The sequence below is a fragment of the Melozone crissalis genome, unplaced genomic scaffold, assembly GCF_028551555.1.
Source record: "Melozone crissalis strain CALT ecotype California unplaced genomic scaffold, PUWL_Pcris_2 ptg000066l_1, whole genome shotgun sequence".
Classification (NCBI taxonomy): Eukaryota; Metazoa; Chordata; class Aves; order Passeriformes; family Passerellidae; genus Melozone; species Melozone crissalis.
This window is the reverse complement of record NW_026535844.1, coordinates 6,937,126-6,963,176: the sequence shown is the minus strand read 5'-3', so window position 1 is coordinate 6,963,176 and position 26,051 is coordinate 6,937,126. Positions and strand designations below refer to the sequence as shown.

The window sequence follows — 26,051 nt, the reverse complement described above, 5'->3', positions numbered from 1 at the left end:
AATTAAACAAGATAGGAAGTGAACAAGATAAATCAGGGAAATGGAAACTTCTTGATAGACGACAATTACTTAATAAAATGTGCTTACTAGGAAAATATTAGAAGACATGCATCAGAAAACGCACCGGGGTACTCAAGCTTTATGTGATCATTTTTTAAGGAACTATGGGTGCACTGACATTTTTGGAGTAGCCAAGCAAGAAACTGAAAGATGCTTAATTTGCCAAAGGATAAATAAAAGCTGATGAGAAAAACAACATTAGGAGGTGGTGAGTTAGCTCGTGGACCATTTCAAGTATCCAAGCAGAAGTTTAGATTTGTTAGGTTCTGGATTTATTTGTAAAAAAACCCATTTATTTTACAAGAAAGAAAATATGCCATATGTTAGGAGATTTTAGGAGAGTAAAAATGTTTGAAGTCTGAGAAACACCCAAGACAAAACAAGAAAAGACAAAGAGAAATGAAAGAGAAGAGAACAAGAGGAAAAATCAGAAAGAGAGCGGGATCCTCTGCAGGTCTTGCCCCCTCCGTTCGCGGCCCAGGCGCCTGTCCCGGGTCCCGGCTCGCTGCCCGCCTCAGCTCCGCCTGCCCCGGTTTCCCTCCCAGGTGCGGCCTCACTGCCCAGGGCAGCTCCACCTGCCCCGGCGCTGTCGCTCAATTTGTGTGCCCTGCTCCCACTGTCTGGCCCGCGGCCGCTCTGCCGGTCATGCTGGGCAAGATGGGGGTTGCTCTGTCCTGCCGCCTGCTCCGAGGTCACCGCGCCCACCGTACCCAGGGGGGGTCCCAGCCATCCCATCCCCGCCTGCCCTGCCCGTGCCACCTGCGCTGGGCACCGCCGCTGCTGCCGGGCTCTCCCACCTGCCTTTGCTCTGCCGGCAGCTGCCGGATCAGCCGCCATCAGCCATGTGGGGGCTACCCACGCTCCGCCTCGGCCTCCAGGGGAAGATCCCCCTCTGGCGATTTCGGCAGCAGACCCTGCCCACACTCCGACCCAGCCTCGGCGGGATATCCTCCCCTGACCCCGTCCTGCTTTGAGTTACGTCCCCTTGGTAACCACAGCTCCGGCTGTTCAGGGAAACTCTCTCTCTCAAGAGGAAGCACCTTATCGAAACACTAGGAGCTCAGTTAAAAGGCAGCCCTCTTCAAGTTCTTTTCCAAAACACGGGAGAAAGGCCATAGAAGGTAAAAAAGTGAAAGAGTGAGATGAAGGGATTGCTCTATTTCCGTTCAGAGAGGTTCCCATGGGAGGGATGCGCTGCCCCGCCCCGCGGGAGCCACCAGCGCCCCTGCCGGCCGTGCCTGGAACTGCACCCAAGGGCAAAGAGCCGCAGCCCAAAGGCCGGGACTGGGTCCGGGCTCTGTTTGCTGTCAGTGCCGCAGCTGTTGGTGTTTGTTTGCTTTATTATACACACTAGTAAAGAACTGGTATTCCTACTCCCATATCTTTGCCTGAGAGCCCCTTCATTTCACTAGTCTAAAAATGAAGATGGAGGGGGTTTGCATTCTCCATTCCAAGAGAGGCTTTTTCTGCCTTCCCGGGCAGACACCTCTCTTGTAAAGCAAGACAAGCACCCACAGGCACTGAGGGGGCTGCAGGAGGGGCACAAGAAGGCCCTGCAGCACTTGGGCACAAAGGCACAGCAGGTGAATGCAAGAAGGGAGCAGCAAAAGGCCAAGCTGAAGGCAAAGGCCAGGGCACAGTTCCTACAGCCCCTGAGGGATCAACCCCAGGGCCCAAGGGGGCCCCAGCACCCAGGGCACGGCTCGGCCACAAGCACCTGGCAGAGGCATTGCCCTCCTCAGCAGGGGAGAGCCCACCCAAACAGCCCCTGGCAAGGAACCAGGGCTCCAGCTGCAGGGCACAAGGACACTGCAAGCACAGACAGCAGCACCCTCAGGACCAGCAAGTCCACCCCTTGATGGACATGGATTGGCAGGGCTGTCACAGCTCCCATCACACCAGGGACCCTCCACACTGCAGCCCTTGAGAACATTCAGGGTGGGTCTGCATTGAGGGGAGGCATTTCCTGATGGACACAGGGGCCTCTCAATCCACTCTGAATCTTAGACCTAAAGGGGAAAATAGTAAAGAATTATATTAATTTTTAGGGCAATGACTGCGAAAGATGAGTAGGTATGATTTGTTCAATCACTATTAGAAGTTGTGGGGGATAAGCTTGAAATAAATTAATTTCTTTTTCTTCCTCCTGTGATTGTAATTAACTAGGAAGGAATTTGTGAGCTGGGTTTTAATACTGTAAAAGGTGAATCACAGGCTAGTTCTGTTCTACTTTTGTGTCAAAAGTCTGACAAGGCCCCTGCTGAAGTGAACCCAGCAGTGTGGGCAGCTTCGTCGAAATGGGGAAAATTTCATCTAGAGACTCTACAAATTACTTTAAAGCAACCAGGACAAGGAATACCCTGTTCCAAGAGAGGAAAGGAAGGGCTCACAGTTTGGTACTGAGTCCCTGTTAAAGGCAGGGCTTTTGGAGCCAAGGATGTCTCCCTACAACACTCCTATCCTGCCAGTCAACAAACTGGATGGATGGACAGGAGGAGGAAACACAGAATTTGCAAGTGTTAAAATGAAGATTAGCTGAGGCTGCCAGCCTGGGCCTTCCAAACAGGGAAAAAAATTTCAATTATACGTGGATGTTAAACAGGGTCTTCCCTAAGGAATTCTAGTGCAAAAATGTTTAACCCAGAGGCCAGAGAGTGGCCTCATTGTCTGCACAATTGCGCAGCCAGAGCTTTCATGGGAACTGAGGCCTGAAAACTGACAACAACAGGAGGATCTCCTACAGTTCAAGTCTGGCATCAAGGTAAAGGTCTGACAACCAAAAGAGCCTCTAAATGGATGAGCAGGGCTCGGTTATTACAGTATGAAACTTGTTCAATGGCACAGGAGGATTTAGAACTGAGGACAGGGCAAGGGTTTAACCCAGCCTCCTGTTTGAACAGCCTGGAGAGGGGCTGGCAAGGAACCCAGGACTGCACTCAAGGGACAGAGCTCCAGACCCAGGCTGGGACAGATTGATGATGGGACATTCCCTGGTCTGTGGGAGAAAATGTGTTTGTGGATGGCTCTGCAAGGGCAGCAGAAAGGAAAAGAGCTACAAGACAGGCTGTTATTAAGGAAGGGGAATCAGACACAGCGCAGGTCACCGCCCCATGCTCAGCTCAACCCGCGCAGCTGTGGGTGCTTGTGAGAGCCTGGCACTGAAATGCCCTGAGCAGGAAGGCTTCAATATCTTCTGCTGACACCATGGCACCTAACAGGGGGGCAAAAGCAATTCTCACTGCTTCAGCAACCACTGAGGCAGATATCAAGGCACATTCTCCCACAGGAAGCTGGGCTGGCACACAGCCTGCCCTGGCACTTTGCTGCTGCCAACACCCAGCCAGGACATCGGCTCCTGCCTAAGGAGTGCAAAGCAGCACCACTGGTGGCCAAGGGGCCCATGCCAAGTGTCCCTGAGGCCACAAACAGCCGCCAGCACAGCTCAACACGGGGGGACCCCTCAGCCTGGCCTCAAGGGCTCTGAAGCCCCGCAGATTTGCATTTCCCGCCTGCAGCAGGAGGATGGGAGGCCGCCCCGGAGCCTGCCCTGAAGGCAACGCAGCAGCAGCCAGGGCTCCACAGCGGGCCAAGCCCCTGCGCCTGCCCACAGATCCTCGCCTGGAATCCTCTGCAATCCTGGCCACCCTCCTCTGCCATCTCCAGCACCTGGGGCCAAGCCTTGCTGCCACTGCTGCAGCTTCAGCGCTGGCTGGGCCTGCACTGCCACAGCTGCTGGGGAACACCACGGCACAATTCCACTCTGGGGCTCACTGACACCCACACTCTGGGCTGCCTGCCACTGCACTGCTGCAAAATGTACCGAGTTTGTTCCTTTTAAATCTTATTTCTCTGCTCAGGCTTGGTTTTCTTTGCCTTGGGGAAAGGAATTTAAAAGCTTTTATTTAAGGGATGTTATGGCACTGAATCGAGATGAGTTTAACATCCCAACACACGGGGTATACCCAGCAGCAAACAGCAACCAACAGCTACCCCAGACACTGCCCCCGGCAGAGCTGGAGACACCTGGGCTGGAAAAGGCTGAGAAGGAAATCCAGGAGTGTGGAGACCGAATTCACACATCAGAGGGGAAGAAATCCGGGTCCAACAGGAAACCAAATACTGAAAACTTACACAACTTGGAAACAATGATCATTAAAGCAGTGGATTTAGATTGGTTCAGACTACATAAAGTTTAGGAAAAATCTAGTAAAACTCACATGCCGTGGAATGATTTTCTCTGCACAGCTGGGCTATTTGTGAAAGAAATTATTTCTGTTGCACATCCTGGCCAGAACCAAGGAATGCTTTGACTCTCTAACACTAAAGAGATTCTTGAAGAGTTCTTGTTTTCCCTGCAGTTTCAGTGACAAAATTACAACATGAGAAAAATTTTTCATAATATTCCCACTTTATGTTGTCACGTAGGTTTGGTACAGAAGTGTGAGAATCAAGTTTTGGTCTGGATTTTTCCACGTTCTCCTTTATGTTGCATTTTGCAAAATCGAAGAGATTTAACTGTAATACTTTGAACTTATAAATAGTTAATACTTTTTTTTAAAACACAGCAGACTCTTGGGGGGCCACATGTGATTCACCTGATGGCTGCCCTGGAAGAGAAGCTTCATTCCAGGCAGCCTGCAGAGGAGCTTTACAAATGCAAATGAACACTGCTGGGCAAAGTGTGGACAATGTACCTGGGTCCCTTGCCTGGGGCAGGAATTGGGCTGATTCCCTCTGCCCCTCACCCCAAGCTCTGCCTGCTGGCACTGATGGAATTTGCACAGCTCGAGGCAGAGCCCAGGGTGAGTGAAGTAAAGTGAAAATTTTCCAGGATAGAAATCCATTTTAATTTAAGGGAAATGTACATTTTTGACTTGAGTCTGTAGTTAGAAACCATAGTTATTTAGCTAGACTTCAAGGTCTAAGCTCAGTGGAGTTACTTCAGCGAAGGACAGAGATAAAGGGGGGGGAGACAGAAGATGATAGAAGGAGACAGAGACTGCTGTGAGGGCAAGTCAACCTGACCTCGGAATTTTTTCTGATACAAAGGAACTAGTGGTAAATGTCACACGAAACCCATAAAAATGAATATGTATGAACCTATTGTGAAACTGTATGCATATGTATTTAAGAGAGAGATAAAAAGAGACCTGAAGTTCTCAGAGGTACCCATGCCTTTTTTCAAAGAGAGCAATCTCCGCATGCATCCAGCGATGTAATAAACATACCAACTTTACAACTTTGACAAAGTTGTAGACTTTTCTTCTTTTCTCTGCAAAACATTATGGCGAGCCAAGGCAGGAGTTCTCTGTCCCTGCAGGGGCGGAGGGATAGACAGACCTCCAAGGCGCTCCCTAAGATTTTTTTCCTGGTGGGGCTCTGCTCGTCTCGACTTGCCTCCTGCGAGGACAGACAAGGACCTGCTGGCTGCAGAGCAAGGTACGGTATGTACTGAGGGGCCCCCGGGGGAAAAGAGAGCTAGGGAGTAAATTACTCAGAGACGTCTAGGTGTAGTTGGTAGAGCAGCTGGATTAGAGACGGGGGTTCAATGTTCTGATAGAACAGCTGCTAGCGACCCTGGGGGTGGGTCGAATGAATCTCTATGTGTGTGTGTGTCAAACACTGTGTCACTGTATGGTTAATACATTGTGTGGTCAGTGCACTGTGTTTCTAATCGTGCAAGTGTATAAGTGTATGGTGTATAAAAGAGAGTATATCTACAGTGCCATACAGTGCAGGGGAGTGAGTACTACCCGTGTTTGAAGTAGCCGAGTGAGGCCTGAGGTGCCGGCTGCAGCAGGCTGTGAGGGTAGGGAGAGAAGTGCCCCGCGGAGAAGCGGGTGGAGAAATGTCAGTGACGGTATTTATTGTGTTTAAATGTAGTGATTTGTGTAGATTTGGTACATTTTAACCGTGAGTATGAGCTCAGAGAGTTCCTTTGCCCTGAATGTTTGGACTTGATCTCTGGACTATGTGCTGTTATTTTGATTTGTGTCCAGGGAAAACTGATGTGACTAAATGCTGAATTATGGTATGCTATGTTGTGTTGAGAAAAGTGGCACTTTGAGAGATATGCCCTTTCCCAGTGATTTTGTGTGGTGATTTTCTTCCACTGTATTGTGGTAATTTGATTCTCAGATTGTATAGTGGTGTTTGTGGAGATTTTAAGATTTTGTTCGCAACAAGAGTAGCATTTTACACAGAAGAACTATGGTATGGTGATTTATGTTTAACTATAGTAAAGCAAATTAAAGGAATTCCAAGAATTCCCCCCTCACAGCAATTCAAGCCCTCGCTTTAGTGAATTTGAGATAAAGGGGGGGGTGCGTGTGTCTGTGTCTGTGGGCGTATCAGAGTTTCTGCTGTGACAAGCACAGCCTTTCTGCAAGGCAGTAAAACGAGTGTAAGTAGACACAGTGCTTAATTAGATTGTGCAAGAAGAAAACTAGAAAAGACTGATATTTTGTAAAACGGAGTTTAGATAGAAGAGATGAATGAGTTTATGAGACTTCAGCTGGTACTATAGTAAGTCTGGACTGGGAACAGCCTGCTGTAGGGATTTAGAGTTCTCTGTAATAAACAGAATAGCCTGCCTCTGCGGGCAATTCCTTCGGTGCATCAAGAGGCTGGCATGCTGCATGGGTATTATTGCAGTGCAGTGTTTGTGAGAAACGCTGGTATTGTTGTTCTAATAAGTGTCAGGGCACATGCCCCGAGTGTAAATTAAAGGTTTCTGATCAAGCTGATTCAGAACCTAAGATCTTAAAGCTCGTGTGTGGGAAATCACATCTGATACCTGCCACCTGGAGCTGTGTGTGTGCGTGTAGGAGGAAGACTGAGAAACTACAGTGAAGCTTTGTAAAGAGAAGTTTGGGTGGAAGCGAGATAGAGCAAGGAGAAAGAGATAATGAGAACTGACCAGAGCAAAGAGGTTGTTCGACTAGCCCCTTTTAGGAGGGGCTCACTGGGAGAAGGCTGCCAGTAGGAGCAGCTCAGAAAATAAGAAGATTTATAATACTTCATTGCAGTTAATGCTGGTTTAAAATAGGAAGGTAAATGGGATGGGGTTTTGTATGCTGATATGTCTTTTTGTTTTAAGAAATCACCCAGAATGGCAAAGAGACTGTGAGATCAGACCGCCCTCTGGTCTTGGCCCTTGAAAAAGAAAACAAGGCAAAGAGAAAGCAAATCAAATGTGTTGTTCAGCATGCAGCACAAGACAGCAATGTATGAAATCAAACAATTATCATGCTGAAATGGAAAGTGATTACAGTTCGCAAAATGAGTACATATGATTTGTAAAGGCTCCTCCTAAGGTAAGGGAGGAAGGATAAAGATGACCTCCCTAAAAGGGAAGAAGGCTTAGGCTCCAAAATATACCCACTCGAACCCATCCCCCTCCTGGCAGTTCAATTTCATCCAGAACTAGGATGTAACAGACCCCTCTGCAAGAGGCAGTGAGATCAGAAGAAAGAAAAGCGTAGAATTTTAATCAACACAAGGGCCATACATTCAGTTTTAAATAAAGCTTTAGTACTTGTGGAGAATGTTTAGGTTGTAGTGTGGGGAACAACTGGCCAGTCTGAGAAGGCATACTTTTGCATACCCTTAAAGTAACTGTGTACTATGTGTACTTAGAAGCTTTTGTACAATTCGCTCAATTCGCTAAACATTCTCAAATGAGAAAGGTTACTCTGGAGGCAAATGACTTAAAGATGTCAGGCTTAACATTAACAGCCATTGAAATTAAGGAAGACATTAGTGAAGAGATACTAGAATAAGTAAATAAGTGTTTTTGAGGGTATGGGCCTCTGCTGTACCAGGGAGGGTGAAAAATGCCCCCACATAGCAATCAAGCTTAAGGAAAGAACACAACCAGTGAGAATTGAGCAGTACCCTCAAAAGGAAGATAGGGAAGGAATCAGCCTAATAATTGATAGTACTGGATTGAGGGCTGTCAATAAAATAACACAGAATTTATACCCTGTGGTAGCAAATCCATATACTATACTAACTTGTTTAACACCTGAGCTTATCTGGTTCACTGTTTTAGGCCTAAGAGAGGCCTTCTTTTCCCTCCCTATCCACAAAGCCAGACAGAAAACTTTTGCATTCAAACACAGATCATATGGTCCATGTGCCTGAAGGCTTCAAAATTCCCCCCTCCGACTGGAGAACAGCTTGCAAAGACCCAGAGTCCTGAGAAGCTCCACAAGAGGAAAGGAGGCTATTGCTTTACGTGGATGATCTTCCAGTAGCCACTCGGATGAGGGAAGCCTGGACGGTAAGCCTTTTGAATTTCCTAGGGCTCCAAGGATGCAGAGTCTCAAAGAAAAAGGCACAGGTAGTGAAACAGAAGGTAATCTACCTGGGGTAAGAAGTGAGTGCTGAGCAGCAGACTTTAAGGCAGGGAAGCCATATGCCAAACCCCAAAACCCCAGACAACAAAGGAACTCCCAACTTTCTTAGGCATGGCGGGGTGGTGCCGGCTGTGGGTTTATAGTTATGCACTGCTCGTCAGACACCTCTATGCTCTTATTGCCGATGGAAACAGAGATCTCTAGTGGACAAAAGGAGCCACACGAGCCTTTCACCAGCTAGAGAGTGTCCTTATGTCAGCTCCAGCCTTGAGACTTCCAGATGTAAGTAAACCATTCTTTCTATTTTCCCATGCAAGTAATTGCCCTGGGAATACTGGCTCAGGACTTGGGTCCATACCGAAGGGCAGTTGCTTACTTCTCTAAGCAACTTGATGCAACAGCCAAAGGATGGCCAGGTTGCCTCAGAGGTGTAGCAGCAGTTGTGCTGAATATTCAAGAAGCACCCAAGTCTACCCTAGGACAAAAATGACTGTGCTAGTGTCCCACACGTTGTCCGTAGTACTGGAAGTAAAGGGTGGCCACTGGCTTTCACCACAGAGGTTTCTGAAATACCAGGCCATCATGGTAGAGCAAGATGATGTAGAGATAGTGGTGACTAATATTGTCAACCCAGCTTCTATTCGCAGTGGAATCAAGGAGAAGCAGTACACCATGATTGCCTAGAGACCATTGAAGCTACCTACTCCTGCTGCCCAGACTTAAAGGACACTCCTTTGGACGATGCAGAGACCTGGCTCACTGAGGGGAGCAGCTACATTGCCAGTGGAAAGCGACATGCAAAGTACACAGTGACTACCTGCAGAGAGGTAATAGAGTCTGGAGCCTTACCAACAGGTACCTCTGCACAGAAGGCTGAGATAAATGCATGGACCCATGCCTTAGAAACAGCAAAAGGCATTCAGAGTTGTGCATGCACATGGAGCCGTCTGGAAGGAGAGGGGACTGCTGACCTCACAAGGGAAGAAGAGACAATCCGGCTGCTGGAAGCAGTTCAGCTACCTGAAAAAGCATATTAAGGCACACCAGAGAGTGAGCTTAAAATTGGAGGAAAGAAATGAGCTGGCGGATAGAGAGGCAAAGAAAGCAGCAAAGGGTGAGGTAATTATGGACAGATTTTCCTCAAAGGTAAGCCATAATACAATAATACTAATCAAAACAGACATACAACTACAAGGGTTGTGTCACCCTGGTTTTTTAGGATTTTCTATGCCTTCTGATGTTGACATTCTTGTAGTGAACTTTCTCACACACTTTCTGTAAATAAGTTATTGTTTTGCATTCCTTGATGGAGGAGGAGAGAGTTGATGGACTGTTGATTTAACCAGTGCCATTGGAGAGGTGTCACTGTCACCCTCCAATCCGCTGTCACTTTTGTAAAACTATAAATATTGGAGTCAGAAAATAAACTTCCCTTTTTTCCTTCACCTTGAGAACGGTGGTGTGCTTGTGCTCTTTGGTGTCCTACAGCAACATCTGGTGACCGCCCAAGTGCTCCTCACCACCTTTACTGCAATCAAGGTTAAGGAACAAAGCACCTAGATCCATCATTCCCGAGTGAAGAAGGCTCCTGAGGGACTTTAGAAAGTTACAATGGGTAACAACAAACTGAAATTAAAACTTTCTCGAGAAAATAAATAGAGTGTGAGTAAAATGATAAGCACAGTGTAATAATCTCCCAAAGAATAGAACGACTTGTAGTTGTAATAGATAATCAAGTAGGTGTAGCTTAGAGAGTTGTGGCATTTATGATTATTGCTGTAACCACAGCTAATGCAGCACCACTTCCATATCATGTGACTAGTATATAAGTGCCAATGGAAAGCCTATGATTTTAACTCCTAAAAGTCTCTGGGTGAAATGCTAAAAATTACAAATGCAATTGTGTAAGAAAGAAGAAATGGTTGGGGATGTAAATATGTGTTTGTCCAAGACAGATTCCATGAATCTCATCAAGAATTCTAAATACCGTGACAAATGCTTAACTAGCTGCTCTGAGTTTAGACTTAGATAAAAAGCGACATATTTCTCACTTTGAAATGAATCCCATTAATTAGACAAACTTGCCCATGTATAAAAGACAAAGTTGTATCTGCCTCAGAACAGCATGCCCCACTATAATAGTAGATGAGATCACAGTGAAGGAAACTCAATTTAACTTGTGCATTTGTAACTTTGTCAAAATCAAAGGATGCGCTTTTTCCTATCAGGCACCTGTCGTATCATACCAACACAGAAAGGCGAATTTGATCATTGTCCAAGAAATATTGCCTGTGCCCATAGGGATGAACTTAGCTTTGGTTACCAAATTGTTAAAACATTATGAATTAAAGAAAATTCTTTAAGAAGTTAAAGATAAAAGGAAAAGAACTTTGATTACAATACACCATGATACAGAGACTATACGGAAAGTATTTAAAAGATTGGAAAAAGGCCCATCCCATCATTAGTGGGATGTGCTTTGTGAGCAGTATCCAGTGGCAGCTGACTTGCTCAATACCTTCATTCATCCCATTATTGTTTTACTTCTCTTGGTTAGTATAAGTTTGATTTTGTCTATTACAGTACTTATTTAGAATTAGAGACTGTTGCAGCAAGTAGCAGCTTTAACTTCACTATCGAGAACATATGGTACGGTTTTAAGAAACACCACATAAGTTGGCTAGATAAAGAAGAATCTATATGTTAGTGAAAGAATTTACCAACCTTGAAGAAGGAGTAGGGATTGAATTATGATTTAAAAAATTTAAGATTTTAGCTGAGGGTTAGAACCAATTCATATTGAAGTCAGATACACCAACAACTGGTTAATGATTATTAGATGCTTAAGTTAAAGCTAATTGTTATATTATGAGCTCATTTGTAGAAGGAAGAGGAGCAAGTGAACCAATATAGGAACATATTGAAACCAGCAGAACAATGCCCAGCACCTGGACTCTGTGTCAATCCATCATGAAGCAGGGGGCCTTGGATTGTGCCAGAGGGTCACAGAGACCTGACCAAGACCTTCCTGACTTCATCCCTGGGACCACTGACCCAATTTGAGACCACTGACCCAATTCAAGAGAAGAATTGCACACACATGAAGGACTAATAACCTCATTTTAATACAAAGCGGGGATGGGAGGTGCTGGGGTTATGCATATGTATTATTCTGGGAAATAAATAGAAGGCAAAAATTCTTGTGTGGTGCAGTCACACATTTCAAGAATGACCCCTTCCAGGCCACCCACCAGCGTAATAAACATACCACTTTCTAAATTTAACTAGTTAGAGAGTCTTTGTCCCTGATTTTCAGTTTTAATGATTAAGTGACAATGCTATAGACCCAAAACTGACTACATCTGGGACTGCACAAAAGATTATGTGCATACAAAATAATAAGAAAGACCACTTGGAAGAAGCAAAAATTATTTATGAAGAAAAAAGCAAATAATGGAGGATAGAAAAAAAAGAAATACTGCTCAAGCCAAATTATTTGTAAAAAGGGAAGAGGAAAGATTATTACAGATGCTTATTATATTGTTATATTAAGAGGAATCTTATATGCACAATGTTAAAATAACTTTGCTTTTATTTCTGCTGTTAATAAAAACTTAGACCTAGTAGTAGTGGTAGCTGATCTAGTCAGGAGTGAACTGTCTGCTTGGTTGGGATAACATCCAGTGAACACGTCATGAGCACCCTGCTATTGATGTGCCAACTATCAGCATCTGCCGTCTGAAGAAAGTGTGGACCAAGGCCCAGAGTGGAAGTGATCAAGAGAGGGAAACAAAACCACAGCCAAGAAACACACATGCTCTAAAAAGGCAGAGCTGAGGAGGAGCCATGCTAAACAGTTCCTGAAATATGTAAACTAGATGATGGATATGCATAAGAGTCTATGAATATGCAACAGGCTGATGTAATAGAAATGGTATAAAAAGGGTGTTTCCCAAACTAGCAGGGGTGCTCTTGGCTTAGTACCAAGATGCACAGAGTCGTAATTTTTGTTTTACTGTCTCTGTCTCCTACTGTCCTTTATTAAAGTTTTAAATTTTAACAGGAAAGTGAACCGTGTTTTTCACAAGGGAAGATGGAACCTTAACGTGAATCGGTCCCTGGTTGCTAACTGCTGGTCGCAGTGGGGATTGTAAAACCGGTTCTTTTCTCATTTTTTAGCTTGTACGTTTCACTATGGGGCTACACTCTTTGATGGCTTTTCTCACGATCTTTTCCCTCCTTCGCTTGCTCAAGGCTGCAATGAGTTCATCAATTTCACCTTCCCCGGAGCTGCTGGAGCAGGAGCTCTCTGGTTCGGCTGACCCTGTTGTACCATATAATCTATTTTGCCGACCCCCGATCCTAGGGAGCCCCACGCGGGATTTGCTGCGTCTTTTAACCCGGGCTGCGCGTCCGCCCGCACCGGTGACGTCATCCCCCAAAGGCACGCCCAGGCGTTCAGGGTTGCCATGGAAACTGACAGGGCTGGGAGCGGAGAGACCCCGCCCCCATGGGAGGTTCCCTCTCCGCCCTCCCGGCACAAGGCTCCGCCCCCGGCTCCTCCTCCTGCTCTCGGGGCGGTGCCGTGGGCGGTGCCCGCCATCCATCCCCTCCCCTCTCCCGGCACAAGGCTCCGCCCCGGCTCCTCCTCCTGGCCCCGGGCCGGCGCCATCCCTGCCTGGCCGCGCTCGCCTTTCTCCTCCTTCCCCGGCTGGGCCCCGTCTGAGCTGCGCCTCCCCCGCCCCCCCATCGTGTCGGCGCTGGCGGCGGGGGGGGCGCGCCTTGGCCCGGACCCGACCGACCCCACCCTCAGGGCGGGAGCGACTCGATCTGAGCCTTCTTCCTCCCTTGTTTTACTTTTCTTTGCCAATATTGGCTCTTTTTTCCTTTTCTCCCCTTTTCCCTTTCAGACTAAGGGATGCTCTTCCTTTTGCTTTGCTGCGGGACTCCCCTGACATGCTGGCACCATAAAGAGCCTCGCATACTCCAGCTCACCTGAGCACCCTGAGGATTTATCCTCGCGTCTACGGCAAATCAAACTTGATATTAATCTCTTATCCCAACTACCAAAATCGGGCCTCGTCTGATTGCCCTCTAGCTCATACCGCGGCCACATCTTTTCTGAGAGTCCAATAAGTTTGCATTTGAAAAACAAGGCTCCCCCCAGTAAGGGCTCCCCAGTTTCTCAGTGCTAATCTCAGGGGACTGTCTCTCGGGATATTATCACTACAGCATTCGCAGCAGAATATACACTCGGAATTTTAACAGTTCTGAGCAGAAATTAAAAGGACCAACGAGAGAGAGAAAGAGCGAGATTCAGATCGCGGCGCTCCGGAGCGGCGGTGCGGGAACGATCCCTGCGCCAGCACTGCCGGCCCCAGGCCAAGCCCAGCCCCGCAATCCAACCCCGCTGCTCACAGCGCCCGCCCTCCCCGGCCCGGGGCACAGCGAGCCCCGCACCCGCTGCGCTCCCGAGCACAAAACGCCCCTTCCCACCGCGCTCACCCGATAAACACAGCGCCCCTGCAGCCGCTCACGCCTCTCTCGCTCCTCCCGAGCTTCTCGGCCTCCCGCACCCTCCGCCCCACACCTGGGCCCCGCCAGTGCCGCGGGCTGGGGGCAGCAGCTGCACCTTCCTCTGCCTCTGCTCCAGCCCTGCCCAGGTGCCTCGGCTCCCTTCGTGCTCGCCACAAACTGAGGCCTTCACAAGGCTGACCTAGAACAGAGGCCTGACACGGTTACACAATAAAGCAGGCATTTGTTAGAAGGCCTCCGTGAATACACCTTGGGCCGAACAAGAGCCCAGCCAGGGCTACGCCCAAGATGGACCAAAATGGCCACAAAATGGACGGCCGGTCACGAGGTCTGTCAATTTTATAAGTTCTGCTCCATTTGCATATTGGAGTTAATTGTCCAATTATAGCTTTAAATTATTAAGTCCCATCCTTCTTGTTTTTCTCTCTTCAGTGCCCGTTGTTTATTCTCTTGGGCCTGAGGTTTGGATTATTTGTCCTTGGGTTTCCAGCTAGAGAAGGAATTGTTTTGTCTCCCTGCTCTGTGAACAGAGCTCAGCATCCCTTAATATGAAGCCCAGACCCACAGAGTAAAGCAGCACAGAATCTGAAAAACAGAAAAGCCAAAACCTGAGGCATCAAATCCATGAGACCCCCTCACACTCAGCAGACCCTCCCCATGGCACTCCCCACCCCCCCCCCCCATTGATTGGAGCCCCCCAGAACGCCCCCAGGCCCTCCCCTCTCAGCCCCTCTGAGCCCCTGGCTCGTGTTCTCACCTGGGACGCCCAAATCTTTGGGAATTCTCAACTGGGAAGCCCCAAATCCCTGGAAACCTCCCCTGGGACCCCCAAAACCCTTCCAGCTGCCCCCAAGACCCTCCAGGAGCACCCAAACTCCACCTGGGATCACCCAAAACCCCCAAAACACTGGTGACAGTGGGACAGAACTGATGGCACTGGGTTGGTGACACTGGAATGGAACTGGGGACACCAGGTTGGTGGCACTGGAATGATGACACCAGCCCTGAGGATACTGGGGTAGTGACAGTGGGATAGAACTGGCGGCACTGGGGTGGAATTGGTGGCACTGGGCTGGTGACACTGGGGCATCCCTGGTGGCACTAGGCTGATGGCACTGGGACAGGAACTCTGGGCTGGAACTGGGGACAGTGGGAGGGAACTGGTGACACCGGGACAGGGACACTGGTATAGGATGGGGGGCACTTGGATGAGACTGGAGACACTGGGCTGAAACTGGTGGTACTGGGCTGGTGACATTGGTACGGGGACAATGGGGTGGTGGCACTGGGACAGGACTGGGGACACTGGGCTGGAACTGGGTTGGTGGCATTGGGCTGTTGGCACTTGGGTGGTGACAGTGGGACAGAACTGGTGGCACTGGAATTGAACTGGGGACACTGGGGTGGTGACAGTGGGGCAGCCCTGGGGACACTGGACTGGTGGCACTGGGATGGAACTGGGGACACTGGGACAGGATTGGTGGCAGTGGCACAGGGACACTGGCATTGAACTGGTGGCACTGGATGGGTGGCACTGTCGCGTCCCCAGTGCCACCTGCCACCTGTGTGGTGTCCCCGTGTCCCCACAGTGTCCCTGGGGTGCCTGAGGACGGTCACCTGCTGCTGGCCCTGCCCGCGGTGGCCGTGTCCTGCGAGGTGGCCTGGCGGGATTTGGGAACATCCGGGCGTCACCTCGCCACCAGCGGGACATTGGGGACCCCGCCCTGGCACGGCGGGTGGGGGGAAGGGCGGTGACGTCACCACTTCCCGCTTTTCCTCTCCAGCCGCGCCGCGTTCCCGTGTGTCCCCAACTGTCCCCCGGGCGTGTTCGCCCCTCGGAGTGTCCCGCAGTGTCCCTGCAGTGTCCCCAGCGGCCATGGAGCCCCAAGAGGTGCGACAGTCCCTGCGAGGGGTGAGGGGGGACGGGACGGGGGTGACAGAGGGGTGGAGGGGACCGAGGGTGGCTGGGGGAGGGGGGACAGCGGGGCGAGGCAGGTGGAGGCAGAGGGGATGAGGCGGGGCAAAGGGAACAAAGGGAACAGCAGAGCCCTCCAGGGAGGGGACAAAGGGGACCCCGGGAGGGCACAGGGGCCACCGCAGGAGCCCACAAATGCCACCAGGTCCCTGACACCTCCCCTGTCCCCTCCCCAGCTGCTGGAGGCGCTGGTGGTCATGGTGGCTACCCTGGCCGAGGTGGCAGCCGCTGTGACCGGGTCACACAGGGACGTGCGGCAGCGCGTGTCCCCAGAGTCCCTGAACGCCGTCCTGAGGAGATTCAGCTGGCACCTCCATAGGACCCTGGGCCATGGCGGTGTCCCCTCCCTGGGCCAGGCCCTGGCCGCCCTTGGGGCCAGCCCAGAGGCCACCTGGGCCCATGTGAGAGCCACAGGCAGTGCCTGGTGGGAGTCGGTGGCCGCGCAAACAGAGAGCTGGGAACGGCTGAGCAGGGAGGCTGCTGAGCTCCGTGACGCCTGCAAGGACATGGCCAATGCCGAGCCCACCATTGAGGCCACCACCCGGGCCGGGGACCCGTGGGACGAGGCCACCCGCAGGGGGACAGCTGGAGACAGCCTGGCAGCCATGGCCCAGCAGCAGATGGTGGCCCTGGACAGGCAGGAGGAGGCCTTGTTGGGGGCTGCGCACGAGGCCCAGGAGGCTGCGGCCACCAGTGAGGGCATGGGAGAGACTGTGGTGGCCACCAGCCAGGCGAGGGTGGCCACCAAGAGGGGACATTGGCCAGAGGTGGCCCTGGGGCTGCTGCAGCACTTGGTGGCCACGTGTGACAGAGCCAGGTTGTTCCTCTCGGAGCTGCAGCGCCGGCTCGGGGCCATCAAGGCCACCCTGTGATGTAGCGTGTTCATTAAGTTCATTTAATTCCTCCCCCATTTTATGTATCTGCTCCCCCCCATTTTGTGTAAAATGGTTCTGCCCTCCTCAGTTTTCCCGCCACAGCCCTGCCAGTTATATTGTCAATCTGTTAGGTTATACAATTCCTCCTCCCCTTTTCCCCTTATATGTATGCTTTTTCTCCTCCCTGGGCCAAGTCAATCACCCCCCACTCCACCTAGTATTCCAGAAGCTTCTCCTCTTTGGGGGTTGTGGTTGGCTGTAGTCCCGAGACCCCTCCCATACCTGGTACCTATTGGGCTCTCCACTATGTCATTTGTGTTAAGTTCATCCCCTCTTCTTCCCCCATTGGTCTTCTGTAAACCCCTCCCAGGTCCACTCCTTCCCTTTAAAACCCTTAAGCACCCTTTGTTCTTGGTCATTCGCTGGGACCTCGTGGGCTTTCCAATAAACCAAGTTTAGCCCCCCCCCGGCAAGTGTCCAGCTCCTTCATTCTCGTTGTTTAGCAGCGATCCAGTCTGCAACCAGCACAGCCCGAGGCCTTACGACGCCGAGGGGTGCTGGCAGGTTATGCAGCGAGGTGTCGGCCTTAACCTCAGCTAGCCGGACTCTGACCTTCTCTGCTCTAGAAGGCTAAATACACACCGCTGCAACCCTAGAGGAGACAGAGGAGGTGTACCCCTATATCCCCAAGGCCTTGGCGGCCAAAGTGGCCAAGTTTGAGCAGCTGTGGAGGGCCAGCTCGCACCTGTTCATGTGTCACCTGCTGGGGACACTGGGGGACATCCACAATCTCTTCTTGAGTCCCTATGGTGACCCAGGTGATCCCAGTGGCCCCGGCAGCCGCACGGTGGCCGAGCAGTGCCAAGAGCCATTGAGGACATCCCGAGGCTGCTGCAGGGATAGTGATGTCACAGCTGTGATGTCATTGGGGCAGTGACATCATCAGGGACATGGCTGCTGTCACCTGTGCCCTCCCTGCTTGGGATTGGAGACAAATTTGGGCAATTTTCTGGGAATTTTCATCGAAGTTGTCCGAAATCCTGATGGGAATTCCTGGGGTGACGTCACTGGGGACACTCAAGGGCAGAGAGGGACACTCTGGGGACACACAGGGACAGGGACAGGGGTAAATGAGTCCCCTCAAGAACTTCCAGCTTTGCGTCGTGCCTGCAGCCCAGTTGGGTCATAAATGACAATTTAATAATTGCCTTTTGCAATTATTAAATTGTCATTTATGACCCAAAGGCGTTTTTGTATTGCCTTTTGCGCATTGTTATTGATCACCAGCAATTTGATACGGTGTTTGATACTGATATTGATTATCGGTGATTCCTTGTAGCTGCTGGTTGGTGCAATATAATCTGTCAGTTCATGTGTGCACCGTACAGCCCATAAATAAATAAATAAATAAACAAATAAATAAATAATATCCTCTATATAAATCAGCCTGGGCTGATCTGAACTCTGTGTCAGACACATCACAGACCCCACTGAGGGACAAGTGTTCGATAAATTCATCCCAATGTTCCTTGAGGGGAGCACAGCCAGGGAGCTGCTTCAAGGCGCTGTCACTGAGATATTTCCCTTTGAAAACCGTGGGTGGGATGGAAAACTGGGGACACTGGGCTGGTGGCACTGGGATGGAACTGGGGACATCGGGACAGGGCTGGTGGCACTGGGATGGAACTGGGGACATCGGGACAGGGCTGGTGGCAGTGGCACAGGGATGGAACTGGGGACATCGGGAAAGGGCTGGTGGCAGTGGCACAGGGACACTGGGATTGAACTGGTGCCACTGGGATTGAACTGGTGGCACTGGATGGGTGGCACTGCTGTGTCCCTGGTGCCACCTGTGCGGTGTCCCCGTGTCCCCACAGTGTCCCTGGGGTGGCTGAGGACGGTCACCTGCTGCTGGCCCTGCCCGTGGTGGCCGTGTCCTGCCAGGTGGCCCAGTGGGTGAGGGGACATCGCGGTGTCACCTGGCCACCAGCAGGGCCACCAGCGGGCCGTGGCCATGCGGGGGGCGGAGCCTGGTGTTGTGACGTCACATCGCCCCGCCCCTTTCAGGCAGGCGCCATTCCTTGGACATCGGACATCGGCTCTGGCTCTGCGGGGAGATCCAACCGGCACCGAGAGATCAAAGGAACGATGGGAAGGGTTCCCCTGAGCGATGGATGCAAAACGAGCTTTGCCTTCGCAAACAATCAGGGCTTGTGGGGGTTAATTAATTAATTAATGCTGGCATCAGCAACCCAGTGCCAGCCCAGTGTCCCCAGTCCTGTCCCAGTGTCACCAGCCCAGTGCTCCCAGTGCCAGCCCAGTGCTACCGCCCCATTGTCCCCATACCAATGTCACCATCCCAGTGTCCCCTTCCTGTCCCAGTGTCCCCACTTCCATCCCAATGCCAGCATCCCAGTGTCCCCCATCCTCTCCCAGTGTCCCCATCCCAGTGTTCCCAGTGTCACCAGTTCCACCCCAGTGCCATCAGCCCACTGTCCCCAGTCCCTTCCTGATGTCCCCATCCCAGTGTCCCCTCCCAGAGTCCCCAGTCCTGTCCCAGTATCCCCATCCCACTGTCACCAGTCTCCTCCCACTGCCCCCAGTTCCAGCCCAGTGTCCCTGTCCCACTGTCACCAGTTTCAGCCCAGTGTCACCACCCCAGTGTCACCAGGGTTGCCCCAGTGTCACCACCCCAGTGTCACCAGTCCCCCCCCAGTGTCCCCCATCCTGTCCCAGTGTCCCTGCCACAGTGTCCTCAGTTCCATCCTAGTGCCAAAACAGCAAAAAAAAAAAGAATTTATGAATTCTTCTCTCATCACCAGAGAGTGAAAACACGACATGATGGAACCGCAAGGAGAAGTGAAATAAATTGGTTTAATGCACAAGATGGCGTGGAGGCAAGTCAAGGGTTAAAACCAAACAAAAGTACGTCTGAACTCACAGGAATGTTTGAAAATAATTTATACAGAACATAGAAAAATATATGTACATTTATTTATATATATATAAAACATTAATTTTAGATATTATAATAAATTAATATATAAATATATATAAATATAAATTCTGTTGGCATAAAATATATTCTTGGAAAATATTTTTATAAAATATATATTACATTTCTATTTTATTCTATATTTTTTTAGATCAATAATATATTATGAATATGCATCAACCCTCATGAATATGCATGAGCCTCTGTGATGTAACAGTCTATAAAGAACATGGCTTAATTAATGGTGAGCTTTCGGCAATTAGCACCAGAATTTTATCCCTTAACAAACTTTTATAAAAATTTCAATTTTGACCCGTTTCTCACAGGGGGGGGTCCCGGCTGATAATGGGCGGGGGGGACAGGACTGAGCCCCAAGGGACCCCCCAGGTTCTCCTGCATGAGGTCCTGGTGACACGAGGAGCTGGTGGCACTTGAGGGCCTCCTGGTAAGATGAGGAGCTGGTGGCACTTGAGGGGCTCTTGGGGACACAAGGAACTGGTGGCACTTGAGGGCCTCCTGGTGACACGAGGAGCTGGTGGCACTTGAGGGCCTCCTGGTGACACAAGGAGCTGGTGGCACTTGAGGGGCTCTTGGTGACACGAGGAGCTGGTGGCACTTGAGGGGCTTGTTATAAATTATCAAATCGGTAGCCAAATTTATGAAAAAAAAAATAGCAAAGATTTATTAGAACAATAACAAAAATAGAAATTTCGGAAAAAAAGAAAACCCACCACAGCCAAGACAGCGTCAGTCCCGGGAACAGCGCTGGGTGACCTCAGGGTCCGGCTGACAGAGAGACAGCATTTCCCCAGAGGTTCACCCCGAGTGCGCCCCACGGCCGGCTTATATACAGTTTATTCCACCTGGGGCAGGGATGACCACATATTTCTTTGTGTTTCTTCACATGTAAAGTTGAATCCATACAGATGTAGAAACAGACAAAGGCGAACTCAGAGATGCAGACGAATGTCTGAGTGTCCAGGCAGAAGCTGCATTCACATGTACTGGTTTCTGAGTACTGCGATGAAATCATGTCCAGGTGCATGTCTCATGCGCTCCTCCAGACATTCCATTCCAGGAAGGTCCAGATGGGATCACCTGAATGCAGGAACTGGAGGAAATCCCCCATAATAGCCCATAATAGCCGGGGACCATTACCATTCATACGGTAACAGACCTGATATCATCTTAACGCTGTCCGGGAACTGGTTACAGTAAGAATAGGACTCTGTTCCCAGCCAGAGTGGTCAGAGACATAAGTTTCGAATCTTTGCAATATTTTATACACACATATATCTATATCTATAGCATGAATTAACTCTACCATATACTACAGGCTCTTGGTGACCCCAGGAGCTGGTGGCAACTGAGTATCCACAAGTCTCCCCAGTGACATCACTGCCCCAATGACATCACAGTGGTGACATCACTGTCCCCACAGCAGCCTCGGGATGTCCTCAATGGCTTCTTGGCACCTCTCGGCCACTGCGCGGCTGCCGGGGCCACCTGGGCCACCCGGGACACCTGGGCCAGCATAGGGACTCAAGAGGAGGTTGTTAATGAGCTCAAGTATCCCCAGCAGATGATCCCTGAACAGGCGGGCGCTGGCCTCCCACAGCCACTCAAACTCGGCCACCGTGGCCACCAAGTCTGCGTGAACACTGCGGGACGCCGGCTCTCCCCACTTCAGGATGAACTTGATCTCCGAGAGGTAGAACTCCATGATCCTGGTGAACGCCAAGGCTTTGTCACACGCTTCCACCAAGCGCTTCAGCGGCTTCAGGGCTGCCTCTGCCCAATGTCCCCTCCTGGTGGCCACCCTTGCCCGGCTGGTGGCCACCACAGCCTCGTCCATGGCCTCATTGGTGGCCGCTTCCTCCTCGCTGGTAGCCGCTGCCTCCTGGGCATCGCGCATGGCCCCCACTGAGGCCACCTCCTCCTCCTCCTCCCTATCCAGGGCCACCATCGACCACCGGACCGTGGAGGCCACCAGGTTGTCCCAAGCTGTCCCCCGGTGGGTGGCCTCGTCCTGTGGGTCCCTGGCTCGGGCGGGATCCATTTGCTCATAGACAACACAGAGCTCAGCAGCCTCCCAGGCCAGGAGTTTCCATCTCTCCTCCAGCGCGGCCACCAACTCCCACCAGGCCTTGGCCACGGCTCTCACATCATCCCAGGCCTCTGGGGTGGGTTCAAAGGCAGCCAGGGCCTGGACCAGGGAGGGGACACCGGAGTGGCCCATGGAGGTGACATCGCCGTGGTCCAGGGTCTCATGGAGGCTCTGGGTGAATCTCCTCAGGGCGGCGTGCAGGAACTTTGGGGACACGCGCCGCCGCACGTCCCTGTGTGACCCGGTCACAGCGGCCACCACCTCGCCCAGGGTGGCCACCACGGCCACCAGCGCCTTCAGCGACTAGGGAGGGGACAGGGGAGGTGTCAGGGACCTGGAAGCACTTGTGGCCGCCTGCAGGGGCCCCTGTGCCCTCCCCGGGTCCTCTCTGTCCCTTTGTCATCCCCTCGTCCCCACTGCCACCCCCGTGTCCCCCCCGTCCCCCACTGCCCCCTCCTCCCCCGTGCCCCCTCCCCCCACCGTGTCCTTCTCTCCCCACCCTCCTACCCCCCGTCGCACCTTTTGGTTCTCCATGCTCACTGGTGACCCGGCAGGGACGCTCTGGGGACACCTTGGGGACGCTCCGGTGGCGAAGGAGTCCCGGGACAGGCGCCGGTCCCGGCCCAGAACCGGCCCCGGCGGCGGCGCTCGCGGAAATGCCCGAGCGGGATCGGGAGGCGCCGGAAACGGCCGGAGCCAGAGGGACTGACATCACCGTCCCGCCCATCACCAGTACCGCCCCAATCCATGGGAAGCACCAGATTGGATTCGGGAGATTTTTAGGCTGAATCCCAGGGGGTTTAGGCTCCATCCCGCCATTTTCAGGCGGATTAATTCCGCCGCTCCCGGCTGGATTTATGAGGGAACGTGGAGCGCTCTGAGGAGCAGGCGGAACTTCCCTCAACCAAGATGGCGGCGCTGCTTCTCTCGCGAGATCTCTGGCGAGAAGCGGGGTGGGGGCGGTTGGGAGGGGATTTGGGGGGTCCTGAGGGAGATTGGGGGGTCCTGAGGAGATTTGGGGGGTTCTGAGGGGATGTGGAGAGTTCTGAAGGGATTTGGGGGGTCTTGAGGGGGCGTGAGAGGGTTTAGGGAATCCTGAGGGGATTTGGGGGAACTGAGGGAGACTGGGGGGTCCTGAGGGAGAACTGGGGGCGCTGAGGGGATGTGAGGGGGTTTGGGGTTCACGAGGGAGAACTGGGGAGTCTGAGAGAGAATTGGGGGTATCTGAGTGGATCTGAGGGTGTCTTGAGGAGATTTGCAGGTGATTTTGGGGGGTCCTGAGGGAGTTTTGGGGGGTTTTGAGGGGATTTGGGAGGGTATGAAGGCACTGAGGGGATGTGAGGGGTTCTGAGGGGGTTTGGGGTGATCTGAGGGAGACTTGGGGGTCTGGAAGGGGTTTGAGGTGGATTTTGTGGGGTTCTGAGGGAGAATTGAGGGTCCTGAGGGGATCTGAGGGGATTCTTGAGGGGCTTTGGGTGGATTTTGGGTGGTTGTGAGGGAGAATTGGGGCTCCTGAGGGGGTTTGGGGATTCTGACAGGATGGGGGGGGGGGGGGCTTGAGAGGGATTTTGGGGGGTCCTGAGGGAGAATTGGGGTCGTGAGGGGATTTGGGGAGGAGTTTGAGGGGGTCCTGGGGGAATTTGAGGGTCCTGAGGGAATATGGACGGATTTTAGGGTGTCCTTGGCTGGATTTGGGGCTTGTTACTGAATTTTGGGGGATCTGGACTGATTTTGAGGTGACTTTGGGGGTCCCTGACCAGATTTAGGGCAATTTTGGGGGGATTTGGGGTCATTTTGGAGTCCCTGGCTAAACTTTGGGGAAATCTCATGTGATTTCTGGGTCCCTGACTGGATTTTGGGGGTGTTTGCAGTAATTTCGGGGTGTTTTGGAGTAATTTTGGGGTCCCTACCTTGATTTTGAGCATTCCTGCTGGGATTTTGGTGTCTTTTTGGATAATTTCAGGGTCCCTGACTTGATTTTGGGGCTCCCTGACTGGATTTTGGGGTATTTCGGGTAATGTTGGGATCCCTGATGGAATTTTGGGGTTCCCTGATGGGATTTGGGGGTGATTTGCTGCAATTTCAGGGTGCCTGATAGGATTTCAGGGGTTCTTGATCATATTTTGGGGGGGTTTGGGGGTAATTTGAGGGGATTTTGGTGCAATTTCAGGGTCTCTGATAGGATTTCAGGGAGTCTGTGACTGGATTTTGGGGTAATTTCTGGGTCCCTGATGGGATTTCAGGGTATTTTGGTGCATTTTTTCAGGTGATTTGGGGTAATTTCAGGATCTGTTATGGTATTTGGATGTAATTTTGGGGTGTTTTGGTGTATCTTGGTTTGAACAGACAGGTGTGTGCTGAGGAAGGCAGGAGACCCCCGAAATGGAAAATGTGAACCACCTCCCTCTGAATTGTTATAAATTTGAAATTAAAAGGCTCTCAGGCAAAGATATGGGAGCAGGAATAACTGTTCTTAATTTGGGAAGGGAAATAAATGCAATGAAATAAAATATTAAAATTAAAACGAGTATAGAAATAAAAATAAGAATTAAGATATCAATAAGAATAAAAATAAAGTCAGAAATAAAAATAAGGTAAAAATAAAATAATCAATAAAAATAAAGTAATACTAGAGAATAGAAATAAAAATAAGAATTAGATAAAAATAAAAAAATTTAAATTAAAATAATCTAATGATATAAATAAAATGAAGAATAACAAAATAAAGTTAAAAAAAAAGTAATAAAAATTAAAAATAATTAAAAACTCTATCAAACCAAAATAAAAATAAGATAAAAATAAGAACAAAAATAATAAAAATTAAGTCAAAAATAAAAATAGCAATAATAAAAAAGGGACAAAAATAAAATAAAATAAAGTTAAAAGTAAAAGTAAGAAGAAAGCTGCTTCTCTGGGAATGCAGTGGGCAAAGGCTGCTGCAGTGTTCCAACCTCAGATTCCATCCAGGTAGGAATGCTTGGCTCCTCCCCTTGGGAGGAGCATCTCCCAACGGGGTGATGTCATCCCATCAGCCATGCAGTGATGCTCAATGGCCCATTAACAGCAGATAATTAAGAATAATGGCTCATGAACAGCAGGTAATCAATAACTTATTACTCATTAGCAGCAGAGAATTATTAATTAATGGCCCTGTCCTAGGTTCCAATATCAAATGTATTCTATCCCCATCCCCAAGAGCTTGCTGGCACTGGGAGGGGGATTGGTTTATGGTTTTTCCGTATCTCCTGTAATGAACCTGTTGTCATTATAGTGCAAGAGTTCTATTGTCATTACATTGCAAAGGTTCCATATCGCTAGAGTTTCGTGCCTCCTTGATGTCTCTTGTAGGCAGCTCCTCCAGGCACTGACTCTTCCTTGTCCTCGCAGCAGCCAACTGACTCCAGTTCCCTCAGCCAATCAATACACTCTTTTATAACACTCTTCTTATGGGCTACAGCTGTGGCCTGTTAAAATCAGGCCTGCTCCTAATCTCTAATAATTGGCTCAGCTGCAACTCTTCAGGGGGTAAGATTACTTTCTCTATTACCTTTATTTACTGATATTCTATCCCTGCATGAACCCATCAATTCAATGCACTGAACAGCAGCTCGCGTTTAAAATCTCTCTGATTGCTCCCAGCTTCCCCAACCTTCCAATCTGACACAGAAAAAGGCGTTACAGTGAAATCTTTCCAGGTCACACACAAATTAGTTTCCTGTTTGACAGCTGAGAACAACTTATCTGCCATTGTTACTAGGTAAACACAATATTGCTTTTCAGAGAAAATCAGAGCAGGGAGCAAGTGAAGCAGGCAGGAAAGGAAAAAAATAATTGTCAAAACAGTGCCAATATTTTCCAAAATAAAGCTAAAATTATTAAGCTTTTCTACTCACTAATTTTTCAGAGACAGTTGCAAAGGAAGCTCACTATCTTAGTGAGGCTTAATTATTTGAAATCATGACTCAGAGAAAACTGCCTCCAGGAGCCATTTCTGTTTGATGGGCAATCAAGGACCAATCATGACTCAGACCGCTATCAGCCCATTGGGAGATGCTCCACCCAGGGGGGAGGAGCTCAGCATCCCCACCTGGATATAATCTGGGCTTTGGGACAGAACAGGCAGCCCTTACCCACTGGTTCCCAA

At 50.3% G+C, this 26,051-nt stretch overlaps 2 protein-coding genes across 4 annotated transcripts in view; one reads left to right on the top strand and one right to left on the bottom strand.

Annotated features, from left to right (window-relative positions):
* The window catches only part of LOC128945514 (class II histocompatibility antigen, B-L beta chain-like), a gene marked incomplete at its 3' end in the record, with an annotated part of 67,492 nt that overhangs the window by 20,060 nt on the left and 21,381 nt on the right, over window positions 1-26,051 (top strand). The window lies entirely within an intron of this gene.
* On the bottom strand, window positions 14,284-22,793 carry LOC128945505 (uncharacterized). Of its 3 annotated transcripts, none has more exons than XR_008483878.1 (2): window positions 22,427-22,793; window positions 14,284-14,540 (listed from the first exon to the last, which is right to left on the bottom strand). XR_008483878.1 is itself a non-coding variant. In XM_054289271.1 (2 exons), exons 1-2 carry the CDS (start codon window positions 22,439-22,441, stop codon window positions 21,227-21,229), a joined length of 999 nt encoding a protein of 332 aa, XP_054145246.1. In that variant the 5' UTR covers window positions 22,442-22,793; the 3' UTR covers window positions 21,058-21,226. The 3 variants fall into 3 exon arrangements, 1 of the variants encoding a protein (XP_054145246.1); XR_008483879.1 differs by lacking the exon at window positions 22,427-22,793 and adding an exon at window positions 20,532-20,907; XM_054289271.1 differs by lacking the exon at window positions 14,284-14,540 and adding an exon at window positions 21,058-22,210.